General features: G+C 36.0%; 1 protein-coding gene across 5 annotated transcripts in view; it reads left to right on the top strand.

Moving 5' to 3' along the window:
* The window catches only part of Rhp (GTP-Rho-binding protein rhophilin), a 38099-nt gene that overhangs the window by 3670 nt on the left and 15854 nt on the right, over positions 1 to 18575 (top strand). For 3 of the 5 annotated variants that reach the window (XM_089848191.1, XM_089848188.1, XM_089848187.1), the window contains exon 2: positions 11364 to 11479. In XM_089848191.1, coding sequence (XP_089704317.1) covers positions 11445 to 11479 — 35 coding nt within the window. In that variant the 5' untranslated portion in view covers positions 11364 to 11444. Of the gene's footprint in view, positions 1 to 3086; positions 3296 to 9309; positions 9604 to 11363; positions 11480 to 18575 lie in introns of those variants that run through there. The other 2 variants (XM_089848189.1, XM_089848190.1) reach the window with 2 other exon arrangements.

Genomic DNA, 18575 nt, shown 5'->3' with positions numbered 1-18575 from the left:
TCAAACAACCGAGGGGCTATTCACTACGATTTCACCCCTGGTAGGATTTTTAAGTATAACATGATTGTAATATGAAGGGTGGTAATTATAGGACCGGAAGTACAGTGGAATGGTTCTATGGGTACAATCAATTTTGAGTCAAAAATGTTCCATAATTATATTTGTGCAACAATTATTTTTTTATAATTATATTTGTGCAACTATTATTTGAGTAACAACCCCCTCGTTAATAAATCGAGATTGGATTATTCCCTCGGTTCAGTTCAGCCTCGGGGCTCGAAAATAACGTTAAAATGGCTTCAAATCTAAATCCGTTTTTAATCTAGTATCAGATTTTGATGGCAAGTTTAGGAAAGGGACATTGACATTAGAAAGTAATTTTGATTTCCTTAAAAGAAAAAAAAATTCTGGTTTCAATCTATTTCTTCTGGGTCTGGTTTGCTCGCCTTTTACCCGCCAAAAGCTATTTTTCTTTTGTAAATTTTATAATTTTAATTGCTTTTTAATGTAATAACGTAAATAACAAGTAATATTTAATTTTCTGTTAAAACCAGGAATTTTTATTAAAATAGGTTTTTTTTTATCAATTTAAAAAGAGTAATTTTCAAGATAATAACGGGAAATTATTTATTATTGGTAAAAGGAATACATACAGCTGCTAGGAATCATATTGTGTAGGCAGCCATTTTCACTCGACGTATCTAGGCGGATTTTGTCGGAAGGGCTGATAGACTAATCATTATGTATGATGAATTTAACCTTTCGAATAATTTATCTCCATGCGTGATCTCCTACGAACTCGCGTTGCTACCATCCAATGAAATTACAGTTAGAAAGATGTCAGAATTATGAGGCCCGGTATACCCACAATAGTCTGCTACCACGAACTTTATCGTGACGTCACACCCTACTATCCCTTACCTCGGTTTTTGGCGGCCATATTGGAAGTCGTTAGTTCAGACCATACAATTTAGAATACCAATATTGACGTCACGTCCCCGTAGCTTCTCCCTTCTCAGTACCACTCTATTGAGAGCTTTCAGATGGGATAATAGTACGTCACAACATGCCAAGTCTTACCGCTGTTCTGATAGCCATATTGGGTACGTGGTCTCAGCTTCATTCCTGCTTTAAACCCACCAATATGGCAGCGTAAATTACTTCATGAGACTCAGCTCTTCCTCCAACTGAAAGTTCTCTATACCCGCGTAGGAATTGTCACGGTGGAGATATGGGGTCGCGATGTTTCCTATTAGCTGTATTAATTCCTAATATTATTGGTACTAATTGTCACTAGCGACTTTTAAAAAGGTGTTTAGGTTTTTCTTGTAGGGGCGCTTTGTAGTTTATTGAACTCTTGTCTCAAAAGAGGCCCCCCAAATTTTAGGAAATTTTGTTTTTCCGATATTATTTGAAGTGTTTTTTCTTTTGTATTCTTGAACAATAATGACAACAAATTTGAGGTTGAGGGAATGCTTAGTTAGTGGTTTTTTTTATCAAAGTTCATGGATTATTTTGGTTTAGTCATAATCACTTCAGAATAACTAGGCCTAGAAATATATATATATATTAAAAGAGAGAGTGAAATCATTAGCGCGTTAAAACTAGAACCGTTTTGTAAATATTTATAATTTCAGATCAACAAGGACACGAATCATTTGAATAAGCATATATATTTAATAGTATTTTTAGAATACATACATTTATGCATTTATTTATTTATTTATTTATTTAGTTGGTCTCGTTTATGAATATTAAACTAACGTTCAAATATCCCCGCAGTGCTGCCAAAATATCTATGTTAAAATATTTAAAGGGAATATATACAGCCGTGCTTCCCCCCAAAAAAAGGGGTTATTAATTATAGGACCTAAGTTACAGTGGGATAGTTCTATGGGAAATCGTCAATTTTGAGTCGAAAATTTATTTATAAATCAAAGTCCTGACTGACAGACTGACTGATAATCAACGCCCAGCCCAAACCGCTTGCCCTAGAAGGCTGAAAATTTGCAGGAACGTAGGCGCGTACTAAGAAAGACTTTTCCAATCTGCCGCCATCTTAAAAAATGGCGCGCAGAAATGTAAAAAATCTTCTCTATGCAATAAAGTCCGTGCGTTCCAACCAATTTCAAAAATATTTAGTACACTGGTTTCCTTTAACCATTAGACGGGCTGAATGGTCTTTTGGGTTCTATTTGTTGCCGTCTTTTTAAATGGCGGCCCGAAATTTAAAAACCCTTCTTTATGGAATAATGTCCGCGTGAAAAGTAATAAAAAATGTGCTGACGGGCAACTCCAAGTGCCTTCGCTCCTAGGGTGCTACAAAATAATAAGTCGTCAGTAAAATCTACCCATTCTTTATATCATTTTGATGAAAGTTCTTATTACACGCGAGCGACTCCGCGGGTAACAGCTAGTGTTCTATATACTCCCATGACCGATGACCCCTCACTTAAATTTAACTAAGAAACTGAAAGAATGATAATTGTATTAAGTGGTCATCCGTGAAACAGTTTAATCATAACTTGTTGTAGCAAATCCCATAACTACTACCCCTTATTGGAAGTTACACAGTGTATTTCACTATCCCTTTAAATTAATTCGATTATTCAAAACCCCGAAATTTTTTATTCGACTCGACACCTGGTGCGAAAAAAACACCCCTAAACTTTAGGACCTACGTGATGGGGGGAGTAGTACCCTTATTTACTAAATCCCCCCCCCCCTAGATTCTTGAATGAAACCCCGTATGATTTGCGTTACCATTCCGAGAAGAAACGCCATAGACTGGAACGATAAAGAAGTATTCCGCGAACCACCCACCAACCCACCCCCGAAAATATACCTAACCAAAGAACATTCCATTATATTCCATAATTCCACCCCCAACTACTTTAGGTGCGTGGCACACAGAACAATTCATCCATGCGCCACTTCGAGACCGTGGTTGGTTGGAGGAGATACAGGGCCCTTTGTTTCGCGCATTTATTTTAGGTTTAAAGTTTCTTGAGAAACAAGTCTTATAAACGCGATTGTGCTACGAAGTCGATAAGAAAGAGTCCCAGAAGTTCAGAACGGTTGCCGTTGTGTTGTGTTGTCGTTTTGAAGTTGTTTATTTTCAAATAGGAATATTTTAGGAATTTGAAAGATAATCGTGTTTTTGCGCTTTTGGTGTGGTTGGTTCTGGTTATAGTGTTAGTGTTATCCGTCCTCTATTTGGATTATTATGGCCTCTTCGACGTACCATAGACCTCCCTTACCGCCTAGAAACGGCCTTAAATTGGCCCTATCTTCCGTAAGTTGTTTTTACCTTAATATAGTTAATGCGCATTCACCAAAGGGGCTAGATAGAATTCCCCCCGACCTTTAACCGTATGCTCTTCATGGTTGCCAGTAATTTGTGACTTTAGAATCTTAGGTTTTAAACTGAATCGAACAAGCAAGCGTTTCAGTATCTGTTGTAGATAGCATAGCGCACGTCGCGTATGACTGGCAACACTTTTATTAGCAGTACTACGATAGCTATAAAAGTTCGAATATAACCTGTGGCGCGCACCTGGGGAGTATTGGATATGAATGATTTGTTGGTCCCATCTTAAGAAGTCAGTAATTCATCTTTTGTCACGCATGGGTTTAAAATGTATTCGGTTTAATATTTACCTGTATTGAAGTTACATTTTGACACGGAGTCATGTCCCTATCTTTATTGACATTCTTTTGACCTCCCTTATAATGGTCTCTCGTGGGAGAGGTTAATCTTTAAGATAGGTTGTTGAGGGGACGGTCGGTACTTACCAGGGCTGATGTAGTATGTTTTCAAAGGTTAGGTATTTAGGTATAGGAACAGGTATGCCCTGATCCCTGACATGAAGCTTTTTAGGGCATTTTCTATAGATTTCTTGGAAATTGAAGATTTGAGTATCCACCTTCAGTTGGTGGATCCAGGGACATTCCTTTTCCCTGGTGGATCTGCCCCCCTTGGTGTACACATCTCCCTTATTCTTAAGTAGAGGAGAGGAGGCTTGGGATTTGAACCTGGCTACCATTATCTGTCAAACAATAATGGCCCTGTTTCTTATCGCAAATGCAGAAGGTTTTTAGATGCCCCAAAAAAAGTGTCCCCCACTGTTTGGTATTATCATAAGTTTATAAGTGACATGTTCCTTCCATAAGTATGACACTTCGTAATGCTACAGGGTTCATACAAACCGGGAAAACCTGGAAAAATCAGGGAAATAAATAGTTGACAAAAACCTCAGGGAAATTTCGAATTTTTAGTTAAATTCAGGGAAATCAGGAAATTTGCGTCAAACAGGCGCCGAGTAATTAAGCAAAATGTTCGTGAACATACCCTCCATAGGATTAACATTACACTAAATTTTGGAGGCTCGTAACTCTTGTTATATTAGAGATACGGGGATGTCCTTTGATTATGTAATAGTCCTATTTGACCCCCCCCCTCCTTCGTTAACATTTGCTCCATAGGATACTCCATATACGGGAAAAACCTGGAAAACTCGGGAAAGCATATGGGGAAAAGCCTGGAAATCTCATGGAAATTTGTTTTTCAAAAGTTTTATGAACCCTGAAACCATAACTACACTACGTCTGTACTGAAATTAATTTAAATTCCATTCGAGACAAACATACTTCAATTTGTATTAAATCACCATATAATCAGAAAACTCTTTTTTTCCTCTCTTTACTTGACGTTACCCAACTTCCTGGTAATGGCCTTTTGGTTGACTCCTTCAATTACTAAAGCGCCATTGAAAAAAATAATAAAAAGAAACAGGAGATTGTGATGACGTAATTTTCCACAAATTTGGGGGTTGTCGAATGCTTTAAACGTGATACAATATTTACTAGTCATAACTTTTTATCTCAAACATTCCTTCAACTAAAATCATGACTAAGATAAGGTAATTTTTAATTCGGTAATATTTGTAATAGATAGTGTGAATTCACTAAAGGGGCTAAAGAAATTACCCCCATTTCTTAACGTTAACCGCATCAAACTGAATCAAACAGAATACTACAAGTTTTTAAATCTGTACTGTTGTTGTAGATAACGTTTGTATTACATACGTCGCAATCAAATGCCTGGCAACACTTTCCCGCACGTTATCTGTTTGTATGTCACTGTATGATTAATACTACAGGTATTATTGGAATTCTAAATAAATAAAGACTGACTGACGTGAACGGTTCCTTCTCTTTGTGTCCCCTTGCTTAGGGGTACAACCCCCAAAAAATAAATTCTAAGAACTTCCTGTCAGCGTCATTCATACTCTTTCTTAACTAGAAAAACCCCCCAATTTTATGGTAGCATTGCAATAACAAAATTGGGGGAATAACTAGGCCTAACATGATCCAGGTGTTAAAATCTTTGACGGGACATTCTTAACCTTTGACCCAAAAGAGAATTTCTCCTGGTGTAGTTTAGGTTGCTGGGGTTGTGTCTTGTGTGTATTAAACATTTCGGTAGCTGTTGTAGTACTTAATGAGCTTTGAGTTACATACCCCCTTGAGCCGTATTTCTGTTTCTTATCGCTTTCTAAGGCTCTCAAAGACTATCACGAAACTCTTGGCAAGTACTTGTGTATTTCTTTGGAAGTCTTTTCTTTTGTTGGGTTGGGTTGGGTGAAAGAATGGCGATGCACAGTCATGGTTCACGCTTAAAGTGACTTTATCAATACAAGAAAAGTCAAGGTATTTTTTCCACTCGAAACCTAAATACAAAATAAGAACCAAATAAATAAATAATAAATATAGTTAACTATATAAGGTTCATCTCTCGCCATACAAAAAATAATAAAATATTTAGGTCGTGAAGTTTTAAATTTTATTAGAATATTTCAGATGTTTCATTTTCGTCCTTTGTTGATGGTAGAGGGTTTTTTGTATTTTTAGCTTTTTTTTGGTTACTAACTAAACAAAGGTAGATTTTTTGTTTATTCAGTTGGCCTTCGCTTATACCTATGCTAGACTTTTGACGTAATTATTAGCTCCGCCCCTATTTCCTTTCGTCAACTTCCGGTGGTGGCGTTTTTTGTGTTATTTCACGTAATTTAAAAAAGGTTACCCTCTTTTTATTCTTTTTATATCTATTTCGAAAGGGAACGTGACACGTTATTATAATTAAAGTGAGAGTAACACGGTGACACGTCAATTAAATTCTTCTTATATGACGGTATTTCCCACGAGATTCATGGGTATTTGAAGGTCTCAGGGTATAAACCTACGTCATCCGTTTTCTCAAAACATCTTACGTATCTTTACCGCCAAATCCGGTACCACTGGTAATTCCTTCCTACAACCTTAAATTTATTCTAGAGAAAAATTGTATGTCGTAGTAAATAGAAAGCCAGTATATAGCCCCGAGAGACCCCAAAACGCGCCGTGTATTACAAAATGGGTTTATGGCAGAAAACCTGTCTTTGTATTAGAGGTTTATACCTACTGCCTATACTCTATTTGTATGGACCAGATATTCTGAATTGCATTATTTAAATATAGTTAAATAGAAATCCTTGTAATTTAAATATTTGCAAGAAGTGATATCTAGTTTATTAGGGGGAAGATATAAATTGGCCACATTTCTAGCTTTATCTCCAGTCCAAACGTAGGTCTGGAGTTAATCCCCGCCTCTAAATTACAACCAGCATCTCATTGGTTCTCGAAAACTCACGTCAGCGCGGCGACGCGAATGACGAAAATTACGTATTTTCCGACTGAGGAGAGGCGAAATAGCCCGGCCTCCTTTTACGCCCCCCCCCCTTTATTTTGAAAGGGGGACTGGGACTATGGCGCGCGGATACTTGAAGCATCTTATAACTTCTCCCTAATAAACTAGATATACCTTCTTGATATTTGTAGTTGGTATATATTTGGGAAAACTGATGTTGGGTTTGGCTTAAGGCCTTTTCAGACGATACAATTTTTGACTCAAATAGATGGGTCAAAAAGTTGAGTCAGCCAAAATTGGTCACTGATCAATATTTAATATGGATATACAACTTGTCCAACTTCTGTCACACGTCCCAACTTGTTTACTTGATCAACTCGGTCAAATGAGTCAAATAGTTGTATTGTCTGAAAAGGCCTTTAGTTAAGGCAACATTTTCCACTTAAATGCTCTATTACGCCTTTTAAAACAAATTTAAATGACATAGTTAAATAAAATGACCTCTAAAACCCTGTAAACTTTAGTATAGTTTTAAAATTAAATGTACTTAACATTTTATGGGAAAAAATATTATCAATTTTTATCCTTATACTGTATTGTTTTCCTGGTTCAAGATCATTGTAGTGTGTGAAACATAATGGAGGCATTACCAATTTAATAGGGAAGTAAAGGTACAGTGCCAGAAACAAAGAACAATTTGAATAAATAACTTTCATTTTTACCTAGGAGTAAAAGTAGTTTTCTAGAGACATTTTCTCCCCCCCCCCCCCGTTACTTGACTTTATGCGCATGGGCTTTAGGGTTTTGCCAGTAATTTTTGAGACCCTAGCATCTTGGGTTTGGAACTGAATCGAACCAGGGATAGATTTAATTTTATAAGTAGGAATGGCGAACGGTTAGTATTTACTTCAGTCAGACTCGTAGACCACCCAGTATAGAGCCCCTCCCTCCAACACGTAACGAAAAGTTTAAATTATTTTATTGGCTGACTTAAACTACGTTTTGATGTCGTTTCTGACGGGGATGGCGAAAAATACGTAATTCCTTTTTACCTCTGTCGCTATAACCCGCCTCTTTTCATTCCCCTCCGTCCCGAAGAAGGGGATCCGGGAATTTGACGAGCGCCCACATTACTCTGTTCTCCATTCCTACTTCTAAAATCAAATCTATCCCTGATCGAACAGAATACTACAAACTTTCAGTCTTGAATTGCACACGTCGCAATTGACTGGCAAGTTCACTTGCCCATACACTTAAGTCTTATCTTACCAGACAAATAAATCACATTTAAGGAAAATGGGCTTGTTTATTTTTATGGTAAGTAAATTTAGGCTATGTGGACCATACCGCCCGGGCCACTTTCCCAATAATAGCTCCTCTCAAACCAAAACTTGAACCTTACCAAATTTTTTCTCAAAATTCTATTTTTAAAACTTATTGAGTACAAAAGTGGTCAGACAATGTTATTGGTATTGATTTGGTCAAACCGGTTTGTTTAATAATAATGAAAAAACCCACCACCAAAGGTTTCGTTTTTCCTTATTTTATCTTTTAAAGATTTTACAGCCCATAAATAAGATATTAGGACCTTTTTAATGACGTTAATTAATAGTTATTTTTATTAAGTGATTTATTTTAAATTAAAATATATAGATAAAGGACGACTTAATTATGATATTTCACTAACACCTATTTAAATAATTATGAGAGATAACCACCATAAATATATATTGATATAGTGTACCGAGAACTGTGGCCCAAGTCCATATGATAATCATCCTGATTATGTCAATTAGGGCTACCACATCCTCATGACCTATTGACCTTTCAATGTCGTTTCAAACCGTAGGACTAATTAAAGTTGTTTTGTTTGAAAAGTCAGGGGATTTGATTTTAGTGGGTAAATTTCTGGGGATAAGTCTTTATTGAAAGAGTAATGAAAGTTTCTCCTCATCCTCTCAGAAAACTCTAGAGCAATCCTTTAAAAATGTCTAGAATTGTTTTTTTAAAGTAAATGCTCTCTAAAAAAATCTCTAAGACTGTTATTTAGAGTTAAAATGTTTCTTAATCATTTTGATGCAACAAATACATCGGAAAACTTAATGTAGAGAGTTTATTTAATTATAAGCATTTAAAACGTGCTGTAAACATTTACACTTTCGGCCTAAAAAGGTCAGGGAAAAGCTGGAAAAGTCAGGGAATTTGGTTCTGTCACCGTTCTGAAAATTCAGTGACATTACGAAGTATAAGAAGTGTCGTACTTATGGAAGGAACAATTCACTTATAAACTTATGAGTATTAGGAAATAATAAAAATTCATAATTTAATAAGGATACTTTCTTATTAAATTTTTTTAAATCTCGTTGTCATCTTGGTGAAGAACAAAAATCCTGTTTTAACAGGGAAATCTTTTAAAATCTGGTTATGTTATTTTTTTCTATTCTTAATTTTAATTTCTGCACGTCGCGGGATCTTCTGGTATAGACAGCTAAAGTAGACTAGGTCAGTAGGTTGTCGAGAAACACCACTGCTACCACCACTCCGCGCTTGGTCTCTCTCTTTAGCCATTACGATAGAGTTTCACGTGAGACAGGTGGTGTTATGTTTTTGATCTGGTGGTACCGAATGGACCGTGATATTTGACGCGTAAAGGTGGTAGTTATAGTAATTTAATAATTTGGAGTTAAATTTTTTTTACGGTGAATAAAATGGAATCCGGATTGGTTGTTTACCTCCGCGTGGTCAAGCCTGGACGATTGTGTTATAATTGAAATTAATTTCGGACATTGTAACAATTTGGTGTGGTATTCGATATTTGAGCGCGTTGGACCGAAGAATTTGTTTTTCTCTAATTTTGGATTACGTTTTAATTGGGTGGTGGTGTGATGTATAATTCGGTCTTGGTTATTAAACAGGTACCGTACTTATTGGAGTCATTCGATTCGATTTTTGTTAATTAAAATAATTAACGGTGGTGATTCAGTTAATTTTGTGGGGTAGAGAGTTTAAAGTGTCCTAGTCATTTGCGAGTGCGATTGAACCCCATTATCTACAACGAACCAGGGCCGGAAATAAGCACAGGACACTCACTGGACATTGTCCAATAAAATTAAAAATGTTCCATATTTCTTTTTTTTTTTAAACCTAAAGGGGTCGCTGGACATTTGACCAATAAATTTTTGATAGCTTAAAGGCCGACTTCCATCGAAAAGAGTTCTAGCGAACTGAAAACCGAGCATCGAGACTAACAATGGAGCGACCGTGCCGATTTTCGAATCCTTGCTGGGGTAATAGTTGGAAGGGTTCTGGCTAACTGAAAGCCGTGCAATGTGGTTCTAGCGAACTGAAGATACACAATAGAGAATTTCCTTCAGGGGAAAGCAAAAATTCGAGAGGAAATAAATTTAAAAGGATTTCTATTGTGTACCTTCAGTTCGCTAGAACCACATTGCACGGCTTTCAGTTAGCCAGAACCCTTCCAACTTTTGACCCAGCGGGGCTTCGAAAATCAGCACGGTCGCTCCATTGTTAGTCTCGATGCTCAGTTTTCTGTTCGCTGGAAGTCGGCCTTTAACTATTAAGATGCGACACTATTTTTGTGCACACTCCAGCGGACAATGTCCTAGAAATTTTCCAGTCAAAGTTAGAATCACTAGACACATGCCCTATAAGAAATTGTTCTTATGTCCGGCCCTGCAACCAACTGAAAAGGTTTTAGTTCTGTTCAATTCAGTTCCAATTAATTACCCGATGAGATGATAGAGTCACAAATTACTGGCAACCCTATGAAGGGGGAATTTCGCTAACCTCTTTAGCGCGCCTTAAAATAATAATTAGTGATGTTACGATAATTTTAGCTTATTATTATTTACAATACGTAACGAAACTCGAGTTTTATATAAAACAGATTAGGATTAAATCGTGTTAATCTTATCGGGTTGTTTAACCTAATCTAGATTTAAATCTAAACATAGAATTCTTTTACCCTACTCTTAAAGTAATCCAGGCGTGCATTTTAGAGTGTAGTACGTTTAACACGAAAATTACTACAAAAATTCAAAGGGAGTGTCTTTAATTTTGTAAGCATGAGTGATGTTCACTTGGTTTTATGGGGAAGGCTTTAGATACGCAAGGTTACATACATCTTAGCATTATTTATATGCAGTTTTATTATATAAACATAAAGAATGCCTCCCAAGAAAAGTCAAGGTCCTATTTTCTTTCCGTAACACTTCTTCGAGGGGATAGCCACAGTGACTGCCATACATACATACATACCTAAGAGTCTTAGCCCCCTCGGACCCTCGCCATTATCTACACATTTATTTCAGGGTTGCCAGTGATTTTTATTTAACTCTTGCTGGCATCTCTTCGGGTTTGGAACTGAATGATAATTACCGAATCGAACTGTTGTAGACTGGAAACACTTGCCCGGTCTCTTACACACATGGAGGATTCATACCATTTACACCAGGAATCCGGGGGACAGAAACCCTTCTGGGTTTTTTTTTTGTCCTCCAGGTAGCTTGACCTTCTGGTGTAAATAGTGTGAATCCTCCATGTGTGTAAACTATCTTTTGCTTTATAAACAAAGGCATATAGATATTGATTTATTAATTTTAAATTAAATTCGTATTGTTTTTATTTAATGGTATTGTTTAATTAATTTTTTTAGGGTTCGGACCCAAGAGCGGCGACATGTCGTGGAAAATTACAATACCGACGATCGAAGCTCAATCAAGAAATCAACAAACAAATGATGATGAGGAATGGTGCCGAAAAATTATTCAAGTAAATAAAATTTATTTTTTTATACATTCTATACTGACTAGGAGGATTAGTGCCATTTACACAAGGAGGCCTAGCTTTTGACTCCACTCACCAGTGAGTCAGGTCTCCTTGTGTAAATGGTATGAATCCTCCAAGTCTGTAACTAGGTATTACATCCCTACTGTTAATTATATACCGTAATTTGAATCCAATTGAGTCTCCATGGTAAATTAGACTTAATTTTTGTATAAAATTTACGCCGACTCATAGCGTGATCAGCGCGCGCCAGAGATATTTTTTTTTTCTTTTTATTATTATAATTAGAAATTCCAGACTTTAACCTAACCACGTGACGTGGTGCTTGCTAAAGTCCAATAACATCTCTTTTATAACCGTAACCTAATTGGGTGGTGGTGGTACTCATTCCTAGGGGGTAACGGGATCTTGAAATTAAAGGAAAAAAATTTCCCCGTTATAATTTCAATTTAAATTATCGTATTTTCAAAACCCGGAAAATATTATTTATTAAGAAAAACCGTACGGTTATTAGTTTTTATGGAATTTGAAATGAACTGAATAATTTTTATACTGAGAAAAATATCGGTTGATAATTCATTCAAATTCTCGATAGGTAACATCATAAGTTTTTAAGGTATGTTCCTTCCATAAGTATGACACTACTTATACTTCGTAATGCTAGTCTTAGACTTACAGCTCGAGCTAGTTCTAGCAGAACGACAAGCGAGAATTGCATGTCTACACTCGGTTAGTTTTGCAGGACTTCCATCTATAGTCCTATTTAGTCTGCATTACTAAGCCTTTGACAGCGCCTCACCAGGCGTCGCTTTACCTCGAATCTAAGACCTATCTCACTCACTTCATGACAAGCTCCAGTTTGTAACCAGTGACAAACTTATGGTGAACATACCTTATGAACTTTTGGTAACATCAATTATACGTTTTTTTTTAAAAAAAAATTCGGGTTGTAGAAAAGAAATGTAGTTAACCTTGAGTTTTAAAGCCACCAAAACTTAAAATTATCGAATCCCTTAATTTGAATCTTCCCCTTAACCCTAATTATGTTTATAAATTATAATATTTAAGCAAATTTTCATCCGTTAATTTAAAACTAATGCTGCCGGTTCAGTAATTGCTTTGCCGCGGCATGTAGGGGTAAACTTCCAAATCTCGCATGTTTTTATTTTGTTTTATATAATACTTTATTTTGTTGGCATTATTCCCTTTTGTCATAAACGAGGCCCAGCTTCACGCCCGAAAAATGTTACTACCGCTATATTTTTCGCAGTATTATTTCATGGAAGGTTCCTTATTTCATTGTGATTGGTTGAAATAGGCTCTTGAAGGACGCGAAGTGAAAATGACCCCGTTTAATTCACAGCAAAGAGGATGAGTACTCGCCCTACGGTGGTGTTTGTATTCAATTTCCATTTCCCAATGATAGGTGATACAGTTAATAGAGCTAGGGTTTTGGGATGAAGTGTCTATATATAGTTTAATTGTTACTCGAAAATTTTGTTAATAAATAAAGTAATTTCGGTTGTGATGGGGGGATGAATTACGTATCCCCCGGGTTGGGGGCAACTTTGTTATAGAGAATACTATACGCCCCCGGAAGGGGGAATGTCAATAAGGTCAGAGTTAAAGGGTTAACTTGTGACGTTGACGTGTAAAGAAAAGAAATTACTCTGTACAGTAGAGACGAAAGGGTTATTTCTGTTTATTTGTTTGTTCATTTATTAATCAAATTTGGGGATTCGTATCTCTATCTCAGAAGAACTTCGAGGTGAAGCCTTTTAGGATGTAATAGATACAATTGTCCTCTGTACAATGGTACCAAGTACTTGCGCGTGCGTCAAACTGAGCTCGAGTAATTTAGGTTTTAAAAAGAATTCATTTTAGCACCATGAAGGGTCAAAGTATAGACAAACTTTAGGACCCTAGCTAGAACTTTGGAAAATTGAATGTTAATTACAAACGTTTTGAGGCTGAGATAGTACAAGTTGTCCTCTTTCCAACGGTACTAATTACTTATGTCAATTAGAGGTCTAATAGTTTTAACTTTGGAAGCCAGAACTTTAAAATCTTGTCATCGTCACGAAGGGTCAGAATATAGACATATTTTAGGGCACTAGAACTTCGACATTTTTAATGTTAATGACAAACGCTTTGAGACTGAGATAGTACAAATTGTCCTCTTTCGAAAGGTTCTAATTACTTGGTTCTATGTCAATTAGAGGTCTAATAGTTTTAACTTTGGAAGCCAGAACTTTAAAATCTTGTCATCGTCACGAAGGGTCAGAATATAGACATATTTTAGGCCACTAGAAGTTCGACATTTTTAATGTTAATGACAAACGCTTTGAGACTGAGATAGTACAAATTGTCCTCTTTCGAATGGTTCTAATTACTTGGTTCTATGTCAATTAGAGGTCTAGTAGTTATTAGTTAATGTTTTTAAAAAAATGTATGTTTTAAAACTCTGGAGGCCAGAATTAAAAACATCTAAATCCTCTTCTGTTGTTACTAAATCCATCAACTTAAAACTTAGCTCAAGTTACAGTCAAAGGCGAGAGAATACGTGTTAGTTCGTACCCTCTGCCTTTTTAGGGTTTCACTTTTCCAAAAAGAGGTTAATTGATTCCTAGGCGCTACAAAGGTAGTAGGTCAACTTTATATTTATAAACTGAGCCTATAGCTATAGCTTTTGCTTGCTCGTTTGTATGTGAGTAAAGATTATTATATTCCAAACGGGGTGTTGACTGGCTTATACACTTTTCTCCATCCAATCCGTGTAGGTGTAAATTTGACACGTGACTGTTAGGTTTTTGAGTGTTTAAATTAGCTAAATTTGATACGCCTAGCACTCTCAAAGTCGTCATACTAACCATTGTACCAAAACGCATTCTCAAATCTAATTGGAAAGCAATATCGACTGGCCACTTTGGATGTTCATAACTCTGGTTCTATAAGAGATACGGCGGAGTCCTTTGAATATGTTATAGTCCTATTCCTCCCCTACAAAACGGTGCTAAATACTTCGGGTTATGATAATTGGGGCCCGAGTAATTAAGCGATACGTTGATTAACGTCCTCTCCATAGCGTTAACATGGGCTTATTTACAACCAAGAAGTGATATCTAGTTTATTAGGAAGAATGTGTAAATTCGCCACATTTCCAGCTTTATCTCCAGTCTAAACGTAGGTCCGGAGTTAACCCCCGCCTCTAAATTACAACCAGCATCTCATTGGTTCTTGAAAACTCACGTCAGCGCGACGCGAATGACGAAAATTACGTATTTTCCGACTGAGGAGAGGCGAAATAGCCCGGCCTCCTTTTACGTCCCCCCTTGTATTTTGAAAGGGGGACTGGGACCATGGCGCGAAAGGCATCTTATACCTTCTCCCTAACAGACTAGATATCACTTCTTGTTACAACAGGGAAGTCCTTTTGAGAACTAACATTTAAGATTGTTTCGTCTGAAGGGGGTTTTAATTGTACAGGGGCATCGATGCGTAGATAAAGAATGAGCGATTGCCTAATTCTTTTAGTAAATTACTGAAATTAGCATAATGTAAACCGTGAGCTAAGTTACCTTGAAAATTATTATTCTTAAAGGTTAAATGGTTCTTTGAAAACGTAATGCACATTGCACTTCACTGCCAGACAGTTCTTTTATAAACAATTACGTAGTCTTGTGATTTTAGAAAGTTAATTTTTATTTTTCACGCTTGATTGTAAAGTTCAATGTCAGATTTATAATGTTCTTTTTTTTTCTCTGTCTCTCTCTCTCTCTCTCTCGCCTGCTCGGGGTCAAATTGATTCGAATAGAGGTCAAACTTTCGATTATTAGAGAGGGTGCAGCCAGTATAAGGATCCAAGATGGCGGCCACTCAAGGGGGAGGAGTCGGTTTTTCCCGGTCTCCTCTCTTTACCTGTCAATATTTGATTGATTGATTGTATAGGCTTATAACAAAAGATGGTTTTGTAGGAATAAAGACCATAATATAAAGTAAAAACTATTTATTTTCTTTAAAAGTATAGGTTCTAATACTAAAGACATTTTTTCAATTTTCATTTTAAAATGCATTTGATTTATTCTAAAATAATTCCTTATATCTTCGTAAGGAAGAAGATAAATTTTAATATTATTTTTAAATCTTACGTAAGTCATTAAGTTTTTCTTTGATATACAAAGCGTTAAGTTGTTTTCTAATGTAGAGTTCCAAAACTAATCTTTCGAGATCTTTAGTTTTGACTTTAAAGGTATGATAAGTTTCTTCCGTGTTTTCTTGAGGTTTTTCAGGCGTTTTTTCTTCAGTCTTGACTTTTATATTTTTGGTGTACGTTTCTGTTTCATCAATGGTAAAGGGTATGTTTTTAGTAGGCCCACCTCTGATAAAATTACATTTAGGGAAATGTTTTAAATGTTCTTCGTAAGGATGATCGGTCGGTTTCCAGGCTAGCAAAATCCCGTTGCATTCGAAACATTGTACTAGATCATCGGTATGTAACGAATAAAAACCCGCTCTACTTAAAGCTTTTTTATAGTTTTCATCTTGTGGCCAGGAGTAAAAAGAGTGATATCTTTGCAGCTCGGAGTTCATGATGCTGAATGAAAATTCTTATAGGAATATCTGAGTTATATCCCCCCTAAATTTACTACCCCCCTTTTTTACCTTCCCCCCTTCCTTAATATATGAAATAAAAGAAAACAGTATTAAAAAAAATGGTGACACATTTATTTTTTAAAAATACAAAAGAGATTACAAAGAGTATTTGTTAACAAAAGGATTAAGTTAATCTTTACGGGCGCGCTTCAACATGTTTGTAACAATGACGTCATTTTTCAACCGATCTCGTCCAAACTGCTTCATGAATGATTTGTGGCTCCTTTTTTTTGTTCTTTGTACTATATACATAATACAATATAGTCCGCATGTCGAACTTGACAAGTTTTGAAGTCTTCTTTGTTAAACGACCATTTTCTTGAATTTCTTTTAACAAATTCTTTAATCGAGGGGAGAAAGTTCCCTAAAGCCAAGGAGTCAAAGTAATAACCCCTTCTGTTTCCATCAAAGTAACAGCATACCCAGTGGGATCCGTCTTTATAGTGATTGTCTAAATTTATTATAATAGATGAAGGAAACTTGTCAATTTTTTCGGGTAATAAATCACTTGGGTAAACACCTAGGAAATGTGGTGTGAATCGTAGAAAGCGTGTTATCTGATCGGCGTTCATTATTTGTTTAACAAACGATTGACACGTTTCTATTTCTATCTATTTGTAACAAAGCCTGGAATTCGGCTAATACGATACAACTAAGCGTAGTGGTCGTGGGTTTTTCAAAGCCCAATTCTAATCTTAATTGTCCTTGTTTCGTGGGACTCCAATGATCTGAATGACTCGCGTAACCGTCAGGTGTTAAGTCTAAACAGTAAATGGCGTAACCCGAGGCAAAGTCGTCCATAGAGATATTGTTCCCCTTGTCATTGTAGTGGCACTTTGACCATCCTTCAAGTCGGCTAGGAATTTGATGATCCGATAATTTTAAATTGCAAACTGTTCCAAGTTTCTAATCCTGTAATATTTTACCCCGTTAAGTCCCTAATTTTAAATGTAAATCAATCTCAATGTAGAAACCTCCGGAACCGAAAAATATTACGCTGCTGTTAAGAACAATATCAAGCTTATTAAGGATTTTCGTTTAAAGTTCAAGGCTACGACCATGAAAGGTGTGAAAGGACGGAGTTCAATACTTTTTCCTTTCGTAAAAAGGAAGGTAACCCCTTTCGTATTCTTTACAATGGTATGTAAGTTTGCTGTAATACATTCGGTGTACGTAGGATTAGAGATAAAGATCATAATATAAAGTAAATAAGACAAGAATGAAGACTATGTTTTGGTCTGTTCTATTGTAATAGGGTTAGTTAGCGAAGTATTTGGAGGCCAGTGGCTACTTGCATATAGTGCATTTCTGGTTCTTATTGCTTATTATAGATTTTTTACATACAATCCAAATTTATATGATTCTCAGTTGACGAATTTAAGTAGAAAGCAAAACCTTCCGTAATATTTCCCATTCATCTGTCACTTCCTCCTTTCATATCTCTATGGGCTTATAGATGTAGGCACTAATTAAAAGTAAAAGAGCTTTTCATGAATAAAGATTATAATATAAAATAAATTTACTCCTCTTTTTTATTTTGCTCTAAAAGCAAAAGATCTAATTTTAAAATTAAATTGATATAATCAGAAGTAAATAGCTTCTGATATAATATAAACTAATTTCTCCAATCTGCGTAACTACGGTATAAGTTTATATACTATTATCAAGTAACAATACAAGTCAGTTTCACTAAGGAATATCTGAGCCCAGATTGTCACATCTATGTCAAAGTGTGGGGGGGGAGGGAGAAGTTAGTATACTCCCGTCACGACTGTATTATCTATGCAGTTAACCCTTTAAGCAGAGTTAACTTCTTAATACAAAGGTAATTAAATTTGCGTTGTATAAAATTTATTTTGGAGTATAGGCCATAGTATACCATTCTTTAGGACTCTCATAATAAGTAGTACTTGATTTATTCTAAATTAACTTCTTCTAATTTCAAAAGAAAGTTGATATTAACTATCATTAAATTTAGTGCAAGGAATTAAACTACTTTTTAATTTAAAATGCTAAGTAAAATATTTTTGAGATTTTTGGTTTTGAAATTAAAAGCAATTACTAATTCAATTGATCATTTTCCTATATCTCTTTGTTTTTTCTTCCTTGACATCGAAAGGTTTGTTTGCTGGTTCAGCGTATTTTCCATGGACATCAATGCTGAATTGTATGTTTTTCGTTTGGCAAGCGGCACTTATAGAGTTTCCCATGCTGGAAACGTTCCTTTATATGATAGACCTTATACATTGTCAGGTAGAGAATAAAACCTTGCATTACTTAAAGATCTTAGATCAGTGGCCTCTCTCTCGCTCGCAGTCCATGGTACTGAGAAAGGTACTGAAGCTATTATAGTATCTACCCGTTATACGACGGTATTTACTACCCCTTTCCTCCCCGCAAACCAATATTTTGAGATGTTTACCCCCAA

The sequence above is a fragment of the Phalangium opilio genome, unplaced genomic scaffold, assembly GCF_054372755.1.
Source record: "Phalangium opilio isolate 3A_F unplaced genomic scaffold, DU_Popi_V2 ptg000082l_1, whole genome shotgun sequence".
Classification (NCBI taxonomy): Eukaryota; Metazoa; Arthropoda; class Arachnida; order Opiliones; family Phalangiidae; genus Phalangium; species Phalangium opilio.
The sequence above is the reverse complement of the archived record's forward strand: the minus strand, read 5'-3'. Positions and strand labels throughout refer to the sequence as shown.